Source organism: Lathyrus oleraceus, chromosome 5, assembly GCF_024323335.1.
Source record: "Lathyrus oleraceus cultivar Zhongwan6 chromosome 5, CAAS_Psat_ZW6_1.0, whole genome shotgun sequence".
NCBI lineage: Eukaryota > Viridiplantae > Streptophyta > Magnoliopsida > Fabales > Fabaceae > Lathyrus > Lathyrus oleraceus.
The window spans coordinates 24,425,571-24,448,527 of NC_066583.1; the positions used below are offsets into that span (position 1 = coordinate 24,425,571).

At 34.9% G+C, this 22,957-nt stretch overlaps 1 protein-coding gene across 1 annotated transcript; it reads right to left on the reverse strand.

The window, feature by feature from the left end:
- Window positions 1–15,981: 15,981 nt before the first annotated feature.
- Window positions 15,982–20,852, reverse strand: LOC127083659 (WD repeat-containing protein DWA2). Its single transcript, XM_051023987.1, has 13 exons — window positions 20,612–20,852; window positions 20,429–20,512; window positions 20,194–20,326; window positions 19,389–19,500; window positions 18,945–19,044; window positions 18,051–18,178; window positions 17,773–17,842; window positions 17,347–17,435; window positions 17,165–17,210; window positions 16,814–16,884; window positions 16,638–16,711; window positions 16,511–16,569; window positions 15,982–16,407 (listed from the first exon to the last, which is right to left on the reverse strand). Exons 1-13 carry the CDS (start codon window positions 20,654–20,656, stop codon window positions 16,366–16,368), a joined length of 1,053 nt encoding a protein of 350 aa, XP_050879944.1. The 5' UTR covers window positions 20,657–20,852; the 3' UTR covers window positions 15,982–16,365.
- Window positions 20,853–22,957: the final 2,105 nt, after the last annotated feature.

Sequence of the window (22,957 nt, forward strand, 5' to 3'; positions counted from 1 at the left end):
TGACTTTGATGATGCTTACTATTGTAATTCATGTACTAACACTAACCTTTGTTTAGTTTGTGTTGAGGTTGAGGCTGCCTTGTAGGTTGAAATTTTTCCTACAGATGAAGTTGTAGATGAAGTTGTTTATGCAGTTGAAGCTCTCGACATCCCAGATGCCTCAACCAAACTATCCATTGAACAACCACCTTCTTTAGAACCTAAAACACTTCTTAAGGATTTATATTATTCATCAAAGCTTCAATTTGAGCAGGAAGAGAAATTATTGCAGGAACATAAGAAGGGAATTTGATGGATCTTGGTTGACATTCATGATATTAGCACATCCATGAGTATACATAAGGCCTCACTTGAATATTGAACAAAAATAGTGAGGCATTCCCTTAATCCTTTTATCCTTGATGTTGTGGAAAATAAGATCAATTTCAAGTGCCCATTCGAAACTTTTACTTATCGAAGATCCTTCTTTGATTCTGAAATATGAGGCGAAGGCACTAATAAAAATTTCAAGGTCAATGGACACTACCCAAAGCTACTCTAGAATATCCCCACTTTAGAAGAAGAGACTATAGAAGAGCTCTCTTTAGGAAATGTTGCTTATGCAATCATCTATCCACCTTGACCTTTTGGGTGTGTTTTTTCCTATCTCTCCTCTCTTTTATTTTATACTTATGTTCTTTCATCGAGGACAATATGTGTCTTAAGTGTGGGGGAGGGAATCGCTTACTTGTGTGTTTTCTTGTTTTTCATTTACTTACTTGTTTTCTTATTTAGAAAAAATGCATGATTTTTCATTGGTTTTTGGGTTGCAACTGTTATTTGAGTAATTTCTCTTCTCTATTGCTTAATGTCTCGAGGTGTGATGTGATTGATTTGTTGTGCATTTTTGGCATGTTAAGTATGACCAAGCTCTAAATTATGCATCATTTATGGTAGATCATTAACCTTTGTGAGATTTTGAGCCTAATAATTGATAACATTCAAAAATTTATTTCTTTCTTTCTACTGTGTGACTTCACTCATGTCTGTTAGTCTCTAGAGTTTGAATTGATTCTTTTTTTGAAACTATTGATTACTTGTGAAACTGATATGATAAAGGTAACTTGTTTTTGTTTTACTTTTAGCCATTTATCCAAAAAGTAAATCCTGAATGATATCGTCCCTTGTTTGTAAACCCCCTTGAGTCTATTTATCTAATTCTTTGTTTAAACTCATTACAAGCCATAAAGTGAAAAAAAGTCACCTTATTTAAAGGGTTGAAAGAGCTTGTTGGAGTTGTGTGAGGTTGAATTAGCATTAATATAGTTGTAATATTTCAAGGCTTGACATAAAAGAAGAAGGAAAAAAGAAGAAAAGAAATAAGGAAGAAAACTCTTGTCCTTATTGTATTCCTTTTGAAAGAAAAAAAAAGTAAATAAAAATAAAAATAGAAAAGAGAATAGAAAACGCAAAAGTGTTGTTTGAAAGTGAATGAAATATTTTTAGTTCAACTCACACAACTCTTTTCAATTTTCTTTTGACCATTTGAATTTTAGCCTAGTACCCCCTTAGGATTTATCTCACTTGTACCCTAGTCAAGTTATAACCGAATAAAAGTCCTTTTGATCTTTGTGTGCATGTAATTCAATTGTGAATGTTAGAGTCATTTTAAGCTTACTGTAGTGTTAATTTTCAGCAATATGTAAGTAGATCAATTATCATTCAACAATCATCAACAACTATTTACAACAACTCACATAATTATACTTGCAATTCACAACATATATTCACACATCGAATAAACATTCATGCAACACTCAATCATGTTAAATCATCTTAGCATCACTTCATCATTGATTCATTCGCTTGCAACAATTAACCATTCGTTCATTGTCGTCAACTATTAAGTAATAAGTAAAACAATTAATTTTCAAAAATTCCAGTACCTATCTAGTATCTTAATACAACACTATGAGATATCCATATTGTTAGCTTTCTACCGCTTCAAATCGCACCTCATTGGAATTCACGAAACTAAAGTTATGGCAAAAACAGTCGGATAAAGTAATAGATTTCAACTCAAAAAAAATTCAAATTTCAACTAGCATCAATGGATTGCCATCTGAGGGCAATCGTTTGACATGATTCTTCATTACAATTTTTCATGTTTTGGCTAAGAACAATTGATTAAATAGGGGAATTAATCGATTAAATAGTTTAATTTTTCTAATTTTTCAAGCGGGAAATCGATTAACATAGGGTGACAATCGATTGACATCAATCAATTTCCCAAAAATTCAAGTTTTTAGTACATTTACTTCATCTTTCCCATCCCCTAGCCCTCATTCATCAAACCAATTCATATTATAACATCCAAACACACCATATCATGAATTTAACAACATATAACAATCTCATAACAATTAAATATGTTATAACGCACATATTAAATCATGAATCATAACAATTGGACACCCAATTGATACAATTTTATCCATAACACACGAACACATAAATAATGGTGAAATTAAAAGAAAAACATAAAGGAGGGTGAGGATCTCTCTCTACCCTTCATACAGTATACACCCATAGAAGAGTAATCTCCCCCTTACCTTGGATTTCTAACAAAGCAAGTCCTAAGCTCCTCAACATTGGTGTTTTCTCCCCAAACCCTAGGTTGACTCCCTTGCCTCTTTTCTCTTGTTCTCCAAAATAATACGTACTATCAAAGTTTAGTCCTCACTGTTTTTTATTTAAGCCAAAACCTAATTCCCTTAGTTATGTTATTCTCTAATCACCCTCAACTTACTCTCTTATTTTCCATATTGTCCTTGTTACTCTTACTAACTCCAATTTCTTTTATTTTAATTATTTAATTCTAGTAATTCAATTATCTATCAAATTCTATTATTTCTACTATTTTTCTATAAACACCTTATTTTAAATTATTCCACTCAACTTAAATTAATTAAAATAAATGTAATTAATTTCTACCATTCTTTTAACTCTCTCCAATACCCTGCAAAACACATATACTCACTAATTATCGAAATAAACCATATAAATTAATTTAAGTAATTTAAATAAAGTGAAACTAAATTAAATTAATTAATTGAATTCAGGGTGTTACAACTCTCCCACACTTATAGAATTTCATCCTAAAAAATTACCTGAAGAAAACAGGGTCGAATACGACTCTCTCATCCGACCTTCCAACTCCCACGTTATGATGCCTCCAGCAGGTCCTCCCCACACCACCTTCACTAGCACAATATCTTTTCCTCTCATGTGCTTCACTTCGTGATCCTCTACTCTCAAGGGAGATTCCTCAACGATCAAGTTCTCTCTAACTTGAACATCATCCACTTGAATCACATGAGAGAGATCAAGAATATACTTCCTCAGTTGAGACACATGAAAGACACCATGAAGATTCAAAAGAATCGTCAGTAAAACAATTTTGTAGGCCACTTCTCCTACTCATTTCATAACTTGATAAGGACCAATGAAACGCGACGTGAGCTTTTGAGATTTCAAAGCTCGAACAACACCAGTTACCGGAGTAACTCGCAAAAACACATGATCTCCCTCTTGGAACTTAAGTGTTTTCCTCCTCTTATCATGATAACCCTTATTGTGACTCTACAAAGCTTTCATATTCTCTTGTACCATCTTGATCTTCTTGGTAGTCTGCTGAACAATCTCATATCCAAGCATGACACTTTCACTAAAGTCATACCAATACAAAGGTGTTCTACACCTTCTACCATACAAAGCCTTAAATGGTATCATTCTAATACTAGAATGGAAATTGTTGTTGTAAGTGAACTCAACCAACGGTAAGTAACTGTCTCAGTTACCTCCCTGCTCCAAAACACAAGCTCTCAGCAAATCCTCAAAGACTGGATAATCCTCTATGTCTGACCGTTCATCTGTAGATGATAAGTAGAACTCAACTTGAGTTTAGTATTCGTGGCTTTCTGCAAACTCCCTCAGAATCTCGATGTGTATCATGGATCTCTATTAGAAACAATACTCGACAGAATTCCATGCAAGCTAACAACCTTCTCAATATACAACTCGACTAACTTCTGTAATGAATAATTGATCTTAATCGGAATGAAATGAGCTGATTTAGTTAGTCTATCAACAATGACCCAGATAGAGTCACATCCTTTCATCGTCTTAGGAAAACTTGTCATAAAATCCATGGAAATGTTATCCCACTTCCAGTCGGGAGTACTCAATGATTGCATCAAACCCAACGACTTCTGATGTTCAATCTTCAACTTCTGACAAGTCAAGCAAGCGTAAACAAACTCAACTACTTCTTTATTAATTCATGGCCACCAAAACAACCTCTTCAAATCATGATACATCTTAGTGGAACTGAGATGAATACCCATACCACTTCTATGATCTTCCTCAAGAATACTCTTCTTAAGTTCTGGTGCATCTGGTACACAAACCCTGTCTCTGAGTCTTATCACACAATTCTCGTTGATTCTGAGATCACCTCATTTTCCTTAATTGATTAACACTAACTGGTCGATCAATACTAAATATGATTTTGGAGCTTCTTTGATTTCTTCGAGAATACCACTAGTCAACTTCAACATGCCCAACTTTACACTATTAAAAGTCCTATCACATAACAAACTCAGATATCTGAATTGCTCGATTAACTCCAATTATTGAACCATAAGCATCAACACTTGTAACGACTTTCTGCTCAAAGCATCAACTACGACATTGGCTTTACCCGGATGGTAACTCAAGCCAAAATCATAATCCTTCAAAAATTCGAGTCACCTCCCCTGCCTCATATTCAACTCCTTTTGATCGAATAAATACTTCAAACTCTTGTGGTCACTAAACACCTAAAACCTAGAACTAAACAGACAATGCCTCCAAATTTTTAACACAAACACCACAATTCCCAAATCTAGATCATACGTAGATTATATCCTCTTATGAACTTTCAACTGTCTAGAAGCATAAGCCAGAACCTGACTATTTTGCATCAACACACCGCCCAAATCCATATTGCAAACATCAAAATACATAACAAATGATTCACTTGGACTCGACAAAATCAAAATTGGAGTTGGTGTCAGCTTCTTCTCGAGTTCTTGAAAACTCTCTTCACATTGAACACTCCACACATAAGCTTGGCCTTTTCGAGTCAACTGGTTCAAAGGCAATGCCAACTTCGAAAAGCCTTCGATAAACCTTCTGTACTAACCAGCCAAACTAAGAAAACTTCTTATCTCAGTAACAGACTTCGGGGTCTCCCATTGCAATATTGCCTCTATCTTTGATGGATCCACTGCAGTACCACCACTAAACATGACATGACCAAGGAAGCCCACTTATTAGAACTCACACTTAGATAACTTCGCATACAACTTATTCTCTTTCAAAGTCTGCAACACAACTTTCAGATACTCCGCATGCTCTTCATCAGACTTAGAATATATCAAAATATCATCGATGAACACAACCATAAACTGATCTAAGTGCGGATGAAATATTCTATTCATGTACTCTATGAACACTCCAGGCGCATTAGACACACCAAACGGAATCACTGAATACTCATAGTGACCATATCTTGTTTTGGATGCAGTCTTCAGAATATCTTCTAGTGTCACACGAATTTGATGATAACCCGATCGCAAATCAATCTTAATGAATATGTAAGATCCAACCAACTGATCCATCAAATTATCAATTCTCGAAAGAGGATACTTATCTTATATTCACTTTATTCAATTGTCGATAATCAACACACAATCTCATGCTACTATCTTTCTTCTTGACTAACAACATTGGCTCTCCCCATGGTGAAACACTCAGTCGAACAAACTTTTTCTCAAGTAGATCCTCTAACTGTTTCTTCAGCTCACCCAACTTTGAAACAGACATCCTATATGACACCGTCGATACAGGACTAGTACCAGGTACTAAGTCTATAACAAACTCCACCTAACACTCCGATAACAAATCACTTATGTCATTTGGGAACACTTCAGGAAACTCACAAACAATAGGTAGGTCTGTAATCATTTTCTAGCTTCCTCCTCTCAAGGATGATAACACCGTGAACACTTAAGCATTCTGTCTCAAGGACATTCCTACATGTCTCGATGTAATGAAACTCGTCTTCATACTCTCATAGGATTATAGAAACAACACAACCTCAATAACCCCTGCATATTACAATCAACAGCACGCTGAACCAACCCCCTTCACGCCTTAAACATCTTAGAGAAGTAGAAGCTTGTCCCCCATTTTTTCAATCTCGCTCATGCTAGCAAGCGGTTAGAAAAACAAAACAAATATTGACAGTGTTTCACACACATGTCAAGTACCAGGGAACAAACAAAATTACACAACCTAGCCGGATGGACCGACCTGCTATGCTACCACTATGTAACACCATAAACCTCGAAACTTACAAACAAAAGATTTAGTCTACAATTTAAGTTGTCACTACAACAACCATTCAAAACTTTCGAAAACATTTAACAACATGCCGTGGAAATTGTCATAATAACAACTTCAAAATTCAATTTCAGGAATAAAGTGTTAGACTTTAAAGCATATAATTCAACATTAACTCAAAACATAAGAAAATTGTCCCATCCCGATGTTACAGATCAGAGCATTTAATTGACTAAAAGCGAAAATAATAAAATAAATGAAGGTAAGCTCCAAGGGTTATCTTCCACTCACAACAATAAAACTTCACTCCTAATTATCTGCAAGATGTCCACGGTGGATAACATAATGCAAAGGGGTGAGAATACACTCAAATATGTTAGCAATTCAAATATTAGGAAGGGTAGCCTAAACAACAACAACAATCATCGACAAGTAATGTATTCACATAACAATAATCAGTTCACAAATACAAACTTGTATGCAATATGACAACACCTCGACTTTATATGCATGTGGTACCAACTTAACATTTGATTCTCTTAGGAACCGGGTTCCCTTTTCTGAAACTATGACCCCCCACCCCCCCTTTAGCTCCAAGCCTCCATTCTGAGCATGGGACAAACCATTAGTCCCCCTTTTGAACTAGCAAACATGCCTCTTTCAACGTTACGACACAATGATGCACGTTAATTAAAATAAATGCAACAATAATAATAGTGCTTACAGTCTCCCTTCTAACCATAAACAACATGCATTGACACACAATAGTAATCAATCATTCTAAATTACTATCAAATAATCATAACAACAATGCATACAAGCATACAAATAGTTCCCCTTCTGAACTATTTATCATTACATCAAATATACATAGTTAATCACCATATAATCATGAATCTCACAATAATAGCAATTGTATTCACCTCATACAACATCATATGCATCTCATACAATTGCTACACTACATAAACATTAATATGTAAGTAGATTAATTATCATTCAACAATCATCAACGAGTATTTACAATAATTCACATAATTATACTTGAAATTCATATCATATATTTACACATTGAATAAACATCCACACAACACTCAATCATGTTAAAATATCTTAACATAGATGTATCATTGATTCATTTGTTTGCACTAATTAACTATTTGTTCGTTATCGTCAACTATTATGTAACAAGTAAAATAATTATTTTTCATAAAATCAAGTTCCCATCTTTCCTCTTAATACATTACTATGGGATAGTCATATACGTTAACTTTCCAACGCTTCAAACCACACCTCATTTAAACTTATGGAACTAAAGTTATAGAAAAAGCAGTCGGATAAAATAATAGGTTTCAACTCAACAATTTTCCAAAATTCAACTAACATCAATCAATTGACATCTAGGAGAAATCGATTGACATGATTCCTCATTACATTCTGCCTTTCCAATTTTTCACGTTTTATCTAAGAACTATTGATTGAATAGGTGTGCAATCGATTGACACACGATGTCAATCGATTGCACGCCTATTCAATCAATTGACATCAGCCAATTTCCCAAAAATTCCAGTTTTCAGCATGTTTACTTCATCTTGTCCATCCCATAAACCCCATTCATCAAACCAATTCAAATTATAACATCCAAACACATTATATCATGTATTTAACAACATATAACAATCTCATAACAATTAAACATGTTATAACACACATATTAAGTCATGAATCATAACAATTTGACATACAATTGACACAATTTTCATAAAGAATACATGGACACATCAACAATGGTGAAATCAAAAGATAAACCTATAAGAGAATGAGGATCCCCATCTACCCTTCATATAATATACACTCACAGAAGAGTAATCTCCCCCTTACCTTGGATTTCCAACAAAGTAAACTCTAAACTCCTCAACAATGGTGTTTTCTCTGCAAACCCTAGATTGTCTCCCATGCCTCTTTTCTTTTGTTCTCCAAAATACTACGTACTGTAAAAATTCAGCCCTCACTCAGTTTTGTTTAAGCCAAAACCTAATTCCGCTAATTATATTATTTCCTTATCACCTCTCCTATTTATCATATTGCTTTTACTCCTCTAACTAACTCCAATTTCCTTTAATTTAATTATTTAATTCTAATAATTCAATTATCCATCAAATTCAATTATTCCCCTTATTTTTCTACAACCACCTTATTCTAATTATCCCACTCAAGTTAAATTAATTAAAATAAATCTAATTAATTTCTACCATCCCCTTAACTCTCTCTAATACCCTCCAAAAACACATTCTTACCAATTACCCAAATAAAACATATAAACTAATTTAAGTAATTTAAATAAAATACAACTAAATTCAATAAAATAAATTAATTGAATTTAGGGTGTTACATAAAGCATGAGTTGGACCACATACAATTTTAAATTGGGATTTGAGTACTCAAAATGCTCGTTGAACCTCCTTTTGTACTAATTCTTGTCATTGGGAAATTGGGATTCTTATTGTATTTCACTTTTGGAGTCTTTTTATTTAAAACATAATATGTTTAACACATTAATGTCGTTGTTAGAAAGATGTAACAACTTCAAACATGATTATGGATTACTGTGATCACCTCTAGAAAAAAGACTTTTCCATCAAGCATTACAAAATTTCCATTCTCAATAAATACAATCAATTGAACCTAGCATACTTAGAAAATCAAGTGCCTCACCGAGTTGTAGTAGACTAGCAATGTCTTTATTCTTTGGTCTTCTCATGTACTCATCACCAAATATTTCACACACGTCCATTACAGACATGTATAAGCACTCCAATATTTTACTTTCACCAATGTGAACATAATCATCCACATTTTCAGCTTAGTTGGTGATCTATATGCTAGTATACAAAGAGTAGCAATGCACATATGCAATGATGAAGGTCTTGTTCTAGTGAATGCATTAATCTTTCTTTGAAAGTATTCATCATGATTTCCCAAGGCTTCAACGATGCGAATGAACACATATCTTTTTATACGAAACCTTTAATGGAATTGAGCTTGTGTATACAAAATTTTCAAAGAAATGATCATTAAACAAGCGATTATGCACTTCTTCACAATTTTGATATATCATTAATCTTCTTTTTCTACGCCTATTTATATTGCGGACTTATTGCTCCGCCTCACATACTAACCTTATCAACTCCTTTTCGGTGTTATCGTTGAGACAATCATTTATGACTTCCATCCAAATTTTATTCCATTCAACATTTATGACTTATATTGTTTGCTTATAGGAGTTTGTATAAATTGATAATACCTTTGATATGAGTCTACTTACCGATTCCTTTGATAATGTTTAGAGTAACTCTAGTTAGAGTTTTTCCCAAATTCTCCACGCAGAGCAATGTTTTTCAAATCTAAATGCCATTGGAGTTCTCCATGCTGGAAAACCGTTGCAACGTTGTTTTGAATAAAATAATCATAAACACCATCAAATGTTAATTTTATGAGTTTTACTTCATTTTTATTTTTATTTTTTTATGCTACTTTAATAATTATTTAGTTTTTAAAGTATGATAATTCAAAATCTTTTACATTCAAATTCTTACACTCAATTTTTTCTACACTGAAATTTTTATATAAATTTATATTATATATTTTTAAAATATTAATATATGAGATAAATTTATAGGATCTAATATGAATTCTTTATAGTTATATCATTAAAATGAAAATTAGATAAACTATTTCAAGATGATGTGGGTTAATAAATCCCACAAAACCTAAAAAAATGAATAGCACCATTGAAAATGCTCTCGGTGGTCTTTGTGCATGTGATTTATAATGAATATGAAATATCATAGGAGTATAACAGTTCACTCACTTCCTTTACCGCACTAAAGGTGCTATAGATAATTAACTATTCTTGCATTGGGTCTAAGTCTAAGTTCTAAGTTCTACTAGTATAGTTAATGATGCTGCCACTAAAATCTTCTGGATCAGAAGTAATTGAAAATTCCCTTAAAAATACAAGAATGACTTGTCATTCACTCCCAAGATAACATCCTTGTGTTAGAAGATTTTCCAAACACAAGAATGCGACCTGCCCGATACACAAGCAAGCCAGAAACGAAAAGTAGACTCAGACAGAAACTGAATACACGTTGGATACCAAAAAGTCGTAACACCTTATCCACAAACCCAACCTCATGTCTAGTCATCATAAAAAAAACTCTAAATCTTCCCTTCCACACTTTGTTTAACTTAATCTCAGTATCTCACCTCGTGTCCATCAAAGTTGGCACGAGGACACGTCAAAGCACCTGTTGACAATTTGATTGAGAAATTGTGGTTACTGGATAAGAAGCTGAGTCAAAAGGAGTACACACTTACGTGGCACTGAGAACTAAATAATGGACGAAAATATTCATGGTGATTAACTTCTTTACGTGGCAACGGAAAACAAGTCAGCTTAGAGTTGAGATTGCTTGGTTTGCTATTCAACCAGGAGACCAAATGATCTATGTTATTCCTCATTTTTAAATCTAATAAATATTATTCTTCATTATCTAAATTTAGAATAATGCACGAGAAGGACTTTTAATATGCATATATAATGTATGTATATTAATTACTTCATCCGTTCCACCAAAATTAATTTTCAATAAAACTCTAATTTTTATTTTCTAAGTATATATTTTAATTAATAACCTTAATTTTATTTTTATATGATAATTTGAATATACTAATAATAGAAAGTTTTATTCAAATACCCTATTTTTTCAATTTTTTTTTTAAAATAACTCCGTTTTCAAAAAAAATCTCAAACTACCTCAGTTTCAAAAATAAAATAAAACACGTTAGATATAGGCACCAGACCAATTGACGCATACCCTAAAACTTTAAGTGGAGGCGCCAATTGGATTGGCTACAACACATGGTGCTGCCAATCCAATTGACGGTCATGTGTTATTTGGAAGAAGAGGCGCCAATTGGTCTGGCGCCTCAATGTAATGTGAATTTTTTTGGTTATAAATAGATGTGTTGTGTGATTCGTTTGTCCACATCTCATTTCGTCATATTGCAAACATATTTGGTGTTCGTCGTCACTATGGAAAAGTGATTTATTTGAGAGACAGACATCTGATGTTGATGCTCTTTTGGAACATCTGTAGTTTCGATCAACTGAAGAGGGAGTTGGTTCGTTGGTTAGATGGAAAAATACCATAAGGGGAAAAATTAGAAGTATTGAGAGACTCGATAGTATATTTGGTTGGGTGCGAGTCAAAACTGATAAGGATGCTAGGAAAATGATGTTTGGACGAGATGACATCAGTTTGATTGTTGTAATCAGTTAGAAATATTCTGTTTTAAGTTTGCTTATGTTGTAGTGATGTTTGTTGTTAACCTTGTTGTAACAAAAAGATAATGATATATAAAAATCCAAGGTTACAAAAATTGAAAGGAGATACTAAATTATGATGCAGATGTTGCTCCTAGATTGAGACATTTGTTCTTATTGTGTCCTGGTTGACGACATATACTACATAATCTTATCATTTTATCAGTCGTATCCATTTCTGTTCTAATACGCGTGTTGTTTAGTCGTCCTTTTTTCTTTCTTCGCATCTCATTGTTGTGCCAAACTATGTTACCTTCACATGGAGGCCGGTATTCCTTCATTGGTAGTACTGAGAAGCTTTTGTTATACACATTCATGATGGTAATGGCCTTGTAAACATCAGATAGATGACTGTAAGCATCCTGGCGAGTATGTGCGCATGCCGTAATGGCCTTGTAAACAATCGCACCAACTTCTGTTTAGTTTGACAACATAGGATAATTTGGCCTCCCCTCATTGTGGTCAATTGTTTCCTGTACACTAAAATTTGCCTATGACGGTCAAAGACTGTAACCGTGTGTGTGCTAGCTTTGATACTTTCATCATTTTCATACAACATTCACTAAATATTTGACCCGACATTAACACTGCACTCCATCTTTCACCTCTGGTTGCAAAGATAGAAGCCAACCTAAAATAGGTTGTTATGATCAAAGCGGTTATTGGTAGATTTCTAATGCCTTTGAATACGTCGTTCATGCATTCCACAAGGTTTGTTGTCATGTGACCCCATCGATAATCTCTATCAAATGCCCTTGTCCACTGCTCTACTGGTACGTTATTCATCCATCCTTCCTGCATCTGTATTAGACAATCTAATTTCATCACGGTACTGTTGAAATGGCGGCTGAGTTAGAGCATACCATGCATTCACCACTTTTTTGTGAAGGTTTTTATCTTTGATTGCACGCATGAAGTTTTGTGCGATATGTCTAATGCAATAGACATAGGTAGAAGGAGGATCATGTCATCCAATATCATGGTTATTGTAAGCACTCTCAATGGAAGCATGTCTATCTGAAATCAAACATAGATTAGCTTGTGGAGCGACATGTATTCTGAGATGTCGAAGGAAGAAACCCCAACCACCAGCGGTTTCACCTTCAACCAGAGCAAAGGCAATGGTAAAGACATTATTATTGTCATCTTGTGCAACAACCATAAGCAAAGCACACTTGTATTTTCCGTATAACCATGTTCCATCAATTTGAATAATAGGTTTGTAGAATGTAAAACCTTTGATGCACGGTTCAAACACCCAAAAAAGGCGGTGAAAGATTCTATTTCCAACAACACAGGTTCTGTATGGCGTAATTGCTGACAATGTCTCCATAATTGCAACAGTTCCTAGTACGTATGTTTTTAGGGCCCATAAAAATTGTGGCAATTCTTTGTATGAATCCATGTTCAACGACCTTTGTCCTTGCAATCCACGCTTTCTTGTAAGATGGAGTATAATTATATCTTGTGACGATATGAGATATTATTATACTCACCTTCACTGATGGGTCTTTGTTAACAAGCGGAAAAATGTCTTGACATATCAATGCAACGCTTAATTTACAGTGATCTTGTTCAACATTAGTTTGGGGTCCGCTTGTTTGGCATATCAATGCAATGCTTAATTTATGCATGTTATGTATTTACCTTTACTAAGACATATCAATGCATCGCTTAATTTATGCATGTTATGTATTTACCTTTACTAAGACATGTAGATAAAATAGGAAGTTACAGTTTGGGGTCTGCTTGTTTGGCTTATCTTTATAGCTCGTGTTATGTATTTTTACTTTTATGGTGCAAATGGTCGACACGTGGTATGAGTTATAATAGATGTCCTAGACACTTTATTACCCAGTATCGCAATCTCTTGGATCACCTTCGACCGACAGATATATGGCCATTAACCTAATTATTTTGTAATAATTTGTTAATTTCTTCTACCAAATTTATAATCTAATATATGTTCACATTTCAGTTCATTTGGCGTTAATATCTAAATTTGGATCATAACCATGAAATCAACGAACAAGACGCAGCCGCTTGAACTGCATGCACACCGATCATAAGATTCATCACTATGGAGATGCACAATACTGATCGTGTTAAATTGCAGTTCGGTATGCTTCAACACATTCCAGATCCCCCGACAAACCTAGGAGAATGACATCTACGCAAAGTTAACGACCAATGGAATTTTAACCCATGGCAAAGCTTCACTAGATCTGAGTGTCGCAAATGGAAGCACCGACAAGACCATGTCTTAACAGACGTTGTGATGTCAACTAAAGAAAAACCAAGTCGTAATTATATGACTTGATACATATCGGTTGGATTTGAGCTCATCGCCGAGGATATGTACCTATACGACCCACGTTAGGAAACTTACACACCAAAAGGCTTAACATCTAACCCCTAACAATATTGTCAAACCGACTACTCACAACCCCTTATCCATCAAAATTTCCCATCCACAAACACACAAACATACAACCCTAACATGTCATACACCCAACCACAATACCAAGAGCATACCCCGTACCACCACCAACAACTAGATCATCATCAAGACATCCAACATCGCTATGCACCCAACACATCACCCTATCATAGCCGCCTTAGTCAAAACATTCAACGACCATTTAACACCAACCGTCCCTCTTCCTATCATAGCCAAGAAGCCCAAACATCTCAAAACCAAAACCTTCAACAATCATATGTCTACCAAACACCACAACAATCATTTCAACTTTTCCTCGACGCATCATTCACATCAATGTCTCCCTTCAATCGTCTCGGTCGCCCTCCAACAACTCAAACACAACCCAACTACTCTAGCATGGGTCATGAACTCAACTATGGCGGTACCCCTTTGATGCATACACAAGACTATGCCGATTTTTCTGACTATCTCAAGCAATCTCCTACAGTTGATGGTGATGTTCCTGGCCCCTCAAATGCTCAAACACCTGGGGTGAATCATCAACATGAGTTACGAGTTCAGGTAGCTAGGGGATGTGAAACCGGAAATCGGTTAGGTGATCTCGGTCATCGACATTAGTCTTTTTTGTGTAAACGAGTATTAATATTAATATGAATTGATCTGATTTCGACTTTATCTATCATGTACAATGTTTTAAAAAAAAAATTATGAAACACACAAAAGTGTCAGACCAATTGACGCCTCCTTTAAAACTTAACACATAGGTGCCAATTGGATTGACAACACAATGTGGACTAGCCAATCTAATTGGCGTCTCCTCTATAAGTTTAAGAGCATATGCCAATTCATTTGGCGCTTCCTCTTCAAAGTGGGGTAGTCTGAATTTTTTTTTTTAAATTAGATTATTTTGGATTTTTTTTTGAAAAATTGGATTATTTGGATAAATAATTCCTAATAATAATAAACAAGAAAAATTTAGTAAAAAAATTTAATCTCAATGAAATATAAAATGATCAACTATAAATTTGTTTCGGAAAGGAGAAAGTAATAATTTAGCCATATATCAATCAATAATTATTCATCAAAGATTAAGATTAATTTTTCTTGTATAACTAAATACCAATGCTAAATTTCAAACTAAAATCCAAATATATATCCATATTTTCTTGTGGATTTTAATGTTAAGAATAAATATTAAAAAAATTTAATATTCAAAATTATTTTAATTAAAAAGAAATATTGAAACTAAAACAAAAAATTTCCTGACTTACTTAGACGATTTACTTATTTAAGCCAATTTTTTTTATATAACATATACTAAAAATTAAAGGGAGTAAATGATTTAGTAGAGGATTTAACTTTTCCATCGAAAAAACACTTCAAATACATCCGATAAAAATAGAAAATACAATGTTTTCTCGTTAAAGATGTATATGTTCATACAAAAAACACTATGAGTACTTTTGAAAACATGCGAGGCTTTCAAGAAATGTGTGGGGTGGCTAAAGTTCTCTCTCTTTACAAGCTCAGTTTTGATGCCAAGCTTCACACTTAGAGCACTATGCCCATTTTTAAAACAGAATATATTCAGTTTGTAAAATACTTAGCATAGTTTGCAAAATACTCATAAAAACAATAAGTCCATTTCATCTAGCATAGTTTGGGTTTTCGGTTTCCTGATTACATACAATTTATAAACTACAGGGGAAATGAAAAATGTCAATTAGGAAAGAAGTCACTAACTTATCACGAAATTAAAACACATTACAAGACAAATTGGGGAGATACTTAAAAGAACTTGTAGTTCTATAGATTACATAATGACTTCATCAACTACACAATATGGATGTCAAACCAAAGAATAGGCTAGAAATCACAGTCTAGACTAAAATTTTCAAAGTTGAAAGATAAAAATTTAACCAAAAAATTGTTGATTTTTAAGCTAAGGAAGATTCCTGGTCAAAGATGTGTTGCCAATATAACATCTATTCCTGTAAGACACATCAAACCCACCAGCGATCCTGTTGAGTCTTCCACTCATCTGTTTATCTCAAAACCCGCAAGGCAGGAAATTACGACATACACAACATGATTACAAATGGTAACATCATTTCCTGGAGATGAAAGGCTTTACAGATTCTACAACCACCTGTGTTTTGAAAAGTAGAAGTCCGTAGTTAGCTCAGTTTATTTGGGGGAAATAACCGTGTTTTACCAAACATGTAAGCAAAGAGATTTGCTCGTTTTCTTACCCTTCCATCATAGGACAAGGATGCAAAGATCCATGGTTCACGAGAACTCCATGTAAGCCCTGTAAAATGAATAAAAGATTGATACACGGAAGTCTGAAAAGATCATGGGTTATTTTGAAGCTCTTACCATAAATACTGTCTTCATAGTCACTGTATGTATTAAGCAATGGATCAACCAAACGGGCCGGTGACTCTGGTTGGCTGGCAAATATGCAAGCAAAGATTAACAAAAAATACATAAAAAATTTGTTTTCAAAAAAATACATAAAAATATGTAATGATATTTAAAGATAAGAATATGACCTTTCAGTTGTTAACTCGTCATGGTTTATAGAAGCCGACCACAAGTTGACAGTCGAATCCGTTCCAGCACTCTGATAAATCCAAATTCAATGACAAATAAGTGAAATAACTAAATATTCCATAACACGCAAAGATGTATTCACCCTCAAAAATAATTAAAATTTGCATGTTTGTGTACAAGTGCGTAGAAAAAGCTCTTAAGAAAATTAGTTTATCTCAATCTTGAGCAAAGATGTGTTCACCCTCAAAATTAATTCCACTGCAGAGGAGCCTTATCCTTATTTATTTGTGTGGGGGAGATTATATATATTTAGAGAGAAAGAGAGAGGGAGGGAGGGAGAGAAGGAGGACCAAGATTATTCCGTCATACTCTGGGTTACACTTGACGATCCATGTCCTGGCAATACAAGTAATACATATTGCTAATCAGATGTCTGAAAAAGAAAAACTATCATCAAATAGTTTATCTACAGTATGGTTCTTGGACTGGGGATTTAGATAAAATAAGCTTTAAAAATATTCATGGTAGGTACCAATGTGTATGGCCTGGAAGCTCTTGGATGGGAACTTTTGGTTTTCTTAGATCCCAAATGCGTATCCCTGACTCATGTTCTGCTGTAACCTGTACAAAACATAGCAATTCAAATTTGCCAATATGAATAAAAGGAGGTTGAATACTACAATCTAGAAGATAGTTTCATCTGTCGACTCAATCAATTATCAGAGTGAGAAAACCCAGAAAATATATATTTGAGTATTTTGACGGTAGGAAACACAAAAACTAACTATCTGTGGTGTACATTTTTGTTTCTAGAATTGAATGTCAACAATAAGTGCTGACAGTCCATATTATAGCTTGGGTGAATTTCAGAAAATGTTAGTTCACACATATATAAAACCAAATGGAAGGTATAAAGACACATATCAGTAGAATGAGGCTCACAAAGTTCAACTCTTACAAGTATGTTGTTTTTTCTAGGATGGTAATCAGCACTGCGGACATGGGAACACTCAATTGAGAGTGTCTTCCTGTGATATAAATAATCCAATTAGTAAACGTGAAATTCCAAGAGGAACTAAAATAAAAACTACTTGGCTTCAGGGAATATATATCCCTCTTCCAGCACCCTAAATCCTGAACTTGAAATGCAACAAGTAATTTACTTAACCAGAAGGAAGACTCCAAATACATTGAATTTCTAAATGAAGCAGTAAAATGATGAATTTAGGAACATACTTCATTGTCCTCACATCCCAAAACTGGAGAGATGATTCACAAGTTGCAGCTACAGAATTAACATCATGAGGATCCCATGCTCCTCCAGATAACTTGTGCAGTATACCAGCTGAATCTTGTGATTGTACCTGGGTTTTTTGTTGTTTGCATGTGTTGAGAGGAAGGCGGATTAAGTCAAAATCACTAAAAGTTCCATGGAACTTAAATAACGCAGACACTGTCAACATAAATGCACTTGATTATCAAAGTCCTAACTCAGGTCCTAACAAAACCTCACATAAAACTCTGGTGTTTGACTTGCATTAAGATTGGCAATTAATATCAATGTTAAATGTTAAATTTCCCATCCCAAATTAAACTTTCATCTGGGAACAAAATTAGATCCCTTATGGATGGTATGTAATCCATTCTCAGTTACTTCTATCACTGACTGAAGCATCACAAGTTCATAGTTGTTTGGGAAAACCCATTGGCCATTATCTCCACTCATCTTCAATCTTCCTTTTCTAAAATGCCTCCCATCCAAAGAATGTTTTAACATTCAATAAAGTAACTAACTAGTTAATTGTTCCTACATAACAACTAGGGAATGTAAAATATTATTCCCTTCATTTTAAAATTTTAAATGCCTATAGTCTAAAAGAGAAACTGTTTGGTTCTATTTTGCACAAAACCAGATAACCTTTCATGGTTTACTCTCCTCAAATCAACATGTTTTCTTCACCCGCGTTGTAAAGATTTAATTGTTTGTTTATTGCAACAGATGATGGTAACTTGAGAAATGATAGCATGTGATTTTGAAACAATATGTATTTCCCAGTATAATATTCATATGTTTTTGCGGTGCATATGTCATTGTCAGAAACTGAATATATTATGCCACGAGCTTTGTACCTGTGCAGTTTTCTTGGACACGTCCAAACTCCACAAACATAGGCTTTCATCGTTGATGCTAATCAACTTATCATGCCTTCCGGTTGGCCACCAAAGAATACTGGTTGGTAGCGAATGTTCAGTAAGAAACACTAGAAGACTATGTAAATGTGAATGATGGTCATATAGTAAAGAGGAAAGTTGTAAAATAGTTAAGGAAAATATTTCAAGACTTCGAAAAGACTAGTCCAATAGTGTGTGAAGTGAAAAAAATCATAGATGTAGCTTAATCAAAATAGTTAACTAATTTCTCCAAATAAATTCCATTAACATCTTCAGACAACTACCTAAACGTCAGGCAATGAAACAGCATACAATAAAAGCTGAAGTGAAAAATGATAAACCTAACAAGTCGCCCGAGAGATTCAGACCAAATACATTTGCATAACGGAATTGCGTACTGACCTTTTAATCTTACCGGATTTAGTTTCAAGAGATGTAATTCTCTCTAACTGAGGGGAATTTAACTCGCCATACAATTCCGGAATCTGCCATATTGCTGCCCCATATGATTCACCTTTATGAACAAAATGTAATCATAAGTCTTTTAAGTTTCTAACTAGAGGCTTTTTTGGATTGGATTAATTGAGCTTATCTACAAACATAAGTTTGTGAGACTGTTTGGAAGAGCATATGAAACACAACTTATGACTCTTGAAAAAGCTTATTTTCATAAGTTTCCAAGATAACTTATGAAAACTATTTTATTTTATTTTATCTTTTCCTATAGAAATAGTTTATACATAAGTGCATATCATGATAAACATTTGTGTTATAAGTTGTTTTTCCAAACAGAATCCAAGTCCTAATGGATAAATAGTTTACTTAAGTACGTATAGCATATGCGCTTATCATATAAGTGCTTATATATAAATTATTTTTATAAACAAAAGAAAATAAAGTCCAAATGTTTCTACATAAGTTTTAAATTGTTTTTACAAGGTAGAGCTTATGAAATAAGTTCAAAATAGCTTATAAACATGCCATAAATTGTTTCCATAAACCCTCTCAAACACTAAGAAAAGTGCTTACGTTGGATAGATAACCTTAAATAAGTCAATCCAAACCGATCATTCGAATATACTAAAAGAAATTGATGCACGCACAAACTATCAATGGAAACATGTTTTACATCATATCAAAATTCTCAAATACCACTACCAATACAAAAATGAAAGAAAAAACGAAATTAAAAGAGAATGGTGAATACCGTTAGAGTAGACGGTTGAGAAAATTCGCTGATCAAAAGGACAAGAAACAAGGTCCCAGATCTCGTTGGGATGCGAAAACAATCCCTCACAGAAAAGTTCAGTTCCATTTGCAGAAAGCCGAATAAGATGAACCTATATATATATAATTTAACGATTCATTCAACAATCAATTTAGATCAAATTCTACGAAAACTGAATTGGCGCGTGCGCGCGCGTGTGTATATATACACACACCTCATTTTCTTCTTTAAGACTGAGAGTTCCAGCGAGGAAACTTGTGTGATCTGTATCTGCTTTTACATCTGATATGCATCTAGCCTAGAGTGTGAGAAAATGAACAAATTGAAAGTGTATAGTTAGATTGATTAATGGAGATTGTGAATGAACGAGAATTGGTTATGGAATTGTGAAATTGACCTGATATTTGAGACCGTATCCGATACCAGATGAAACAGCTTGCATTGATCTTGCTTGTTTGCAGGTTAGTTGAACGATGAATCTGCAACTACTAGATTTGAATGATGAAGAGGTTCAGATACACTTACCGGAGTTAAACCCAAAAATTACACCGTGGTACACGGTTGCTGCTTGCATAATTTTTTTTGGAGGCGCGATGTTTTTTTTTGGGGTCGAAGTTGTGATATGGGCTAGAAAGACGAAATTGCACAAAAATCTACCCGGTACCCCCTACTTGATCCTGGCAACCCCATAAATTTCAATAATGTCAAAAGAGTCTCTCATTATTTACCTCCTTTAATAGTAATGTTTGAAAAACAATATTGATGAGTCATGAAGCTCTCTTTATTTACCTCCTTTAATAGTAGTGTTTGAATATAAAGCTCTCTTTATGATCCACCAATGCGTTGATGCAGATAATTTTGAAAAGTTAGTGATGTTGAATCAGTGAAAGAAGCATGACAAATTCTTGAAAATCGTTTGAAGGCGCATAAAAGGTGAAAGAAGTGGGGTTAGAAACTCACAAAAGAACGTATGAATTGCTTCAGATGGAAGACAATGAAAGCATGAGTGATTTTTTCAATAGGGTTACAAAACTGGTGAATCAAATCAAGATATATGGAGAAGTGTTGACATCAAGATCAGTTGTTTCAAAGATCTTAAGGTCATTAGCTTCAAAGATTGACCACATGGTAGTAGTAGCCATAGAGGAGTCAAAATATTTGTCAACATTGACAAAGGAAGAGCTTCAAGGGACACTTGAATCTCATGAACAAAGAATGACTGAAAGAGCTGCAGGCAAGTCGAAAAGCGGTGTGGCTTTTGTCGCATTACGCGAAAAACCGGCGGGAAACGAAAACAACAGAGCCGCCACCGTGCGTTATTTATCCCAAAAGAGGGAAAGGAAACGCTCAGAGTAAACCTGGACAAGACATGGTCTCGCGACAAAAGAGAATGGGATCGGGAGTCGGTTATGCGAAGGGAAGGTATTAGCACCCCTACGCATCCGTCGTACTCGACGGGATCCACACACAATAGGAAGGAAAATGGTTGCTAAAACACTGCTCAAACACACACACACACTGGCTGAAAGAGACACAAGAAAACAAACAAGACTGACTCGGCAGGATATCGCATCATGGGCCTACTTAGTCTATCAAACATAGACATCAGAGTCAAAGTAGTTCGAACTAGGGGAAAACATGCTCGCTAGGATGTCGCATCCTATGCATACGTATCTTCTTGGACGAAGAAGAATCTGAGCATTCGTAGCTCGGCTAACACGCACACAAACAAAACAACACAGGAAATCGACTGCCAATCGCTGGACTCACGTCAAACTCCACACAAAAAAGGGGCAAACATGGAACCCGAATGCCAATCGCTGGACTTACATCAGCTTCCGAACTAAAACACACCCACACTGGAAACCAGATGCCACTTGATGGACTTATACCGGACTCCAAGCACACAACAAGAGGATACGGAATGCCAATCGCTGGTCTTACATCCATCTCCTGACACACACAAGACAAAACAAAAAGGGGCGCCCGGAGAGATCTGCTCATCTCCTGCCTACGTACCTCATCTGGTATGAGGATCAGGGCGACGTAGTTCCCCTACGGAGGGATACAGGACTAGCCTAACCAGATAATAGAGGGAGACACAACTAGGGAGACTACGACTCGAGCCTAGATGTTATCATGCAAATCAACCCTAAGTTAAGGTTTCTAGCTAACTTGCACAGGAAGCAAGCTATCCTAAACATGACTTGCACAGGAAGCAAGCCAAACTAAACCTAACTTGCACAGGAAGCAAGCTGAAGCAAACACATAAGCACAAATAGCACACACTATATGCAATCAATGGGCTCAATCAAGGTTAGGTTTTAGTCGAGGGGTCATATCAACCTCAACAAACAAACCACTGTAACAGGGTAATGTTAGCTCTTAACCCTAACATTGAGAGTTAGGGTGAAGCTGATGAAAGGGGAGTGGAGATGAGACTTCACAACTCTTATCCCTGGCCTGGGAGAGCTTAAGACAAGAATGTGTGGGTTCAGAAGGTGGGAACCCTTCTACACATATGACTGACACAATGTACAATGATCTTGGGTTAGTATCTGCAATGCATCAACACAGTGGTGTGAGCAAATCAGATGACACACAGAATAGCAGGGGATGGATTGCACATCCCTGGTATCTGCCAATGCCTCTTCACTTAGGAGGTCTTTGGATATGTACAAGGACAAATGTAAACAAACACAAACATTGCCTCTTAAGGAGGACTTCAGACAGGTGTCTGGCC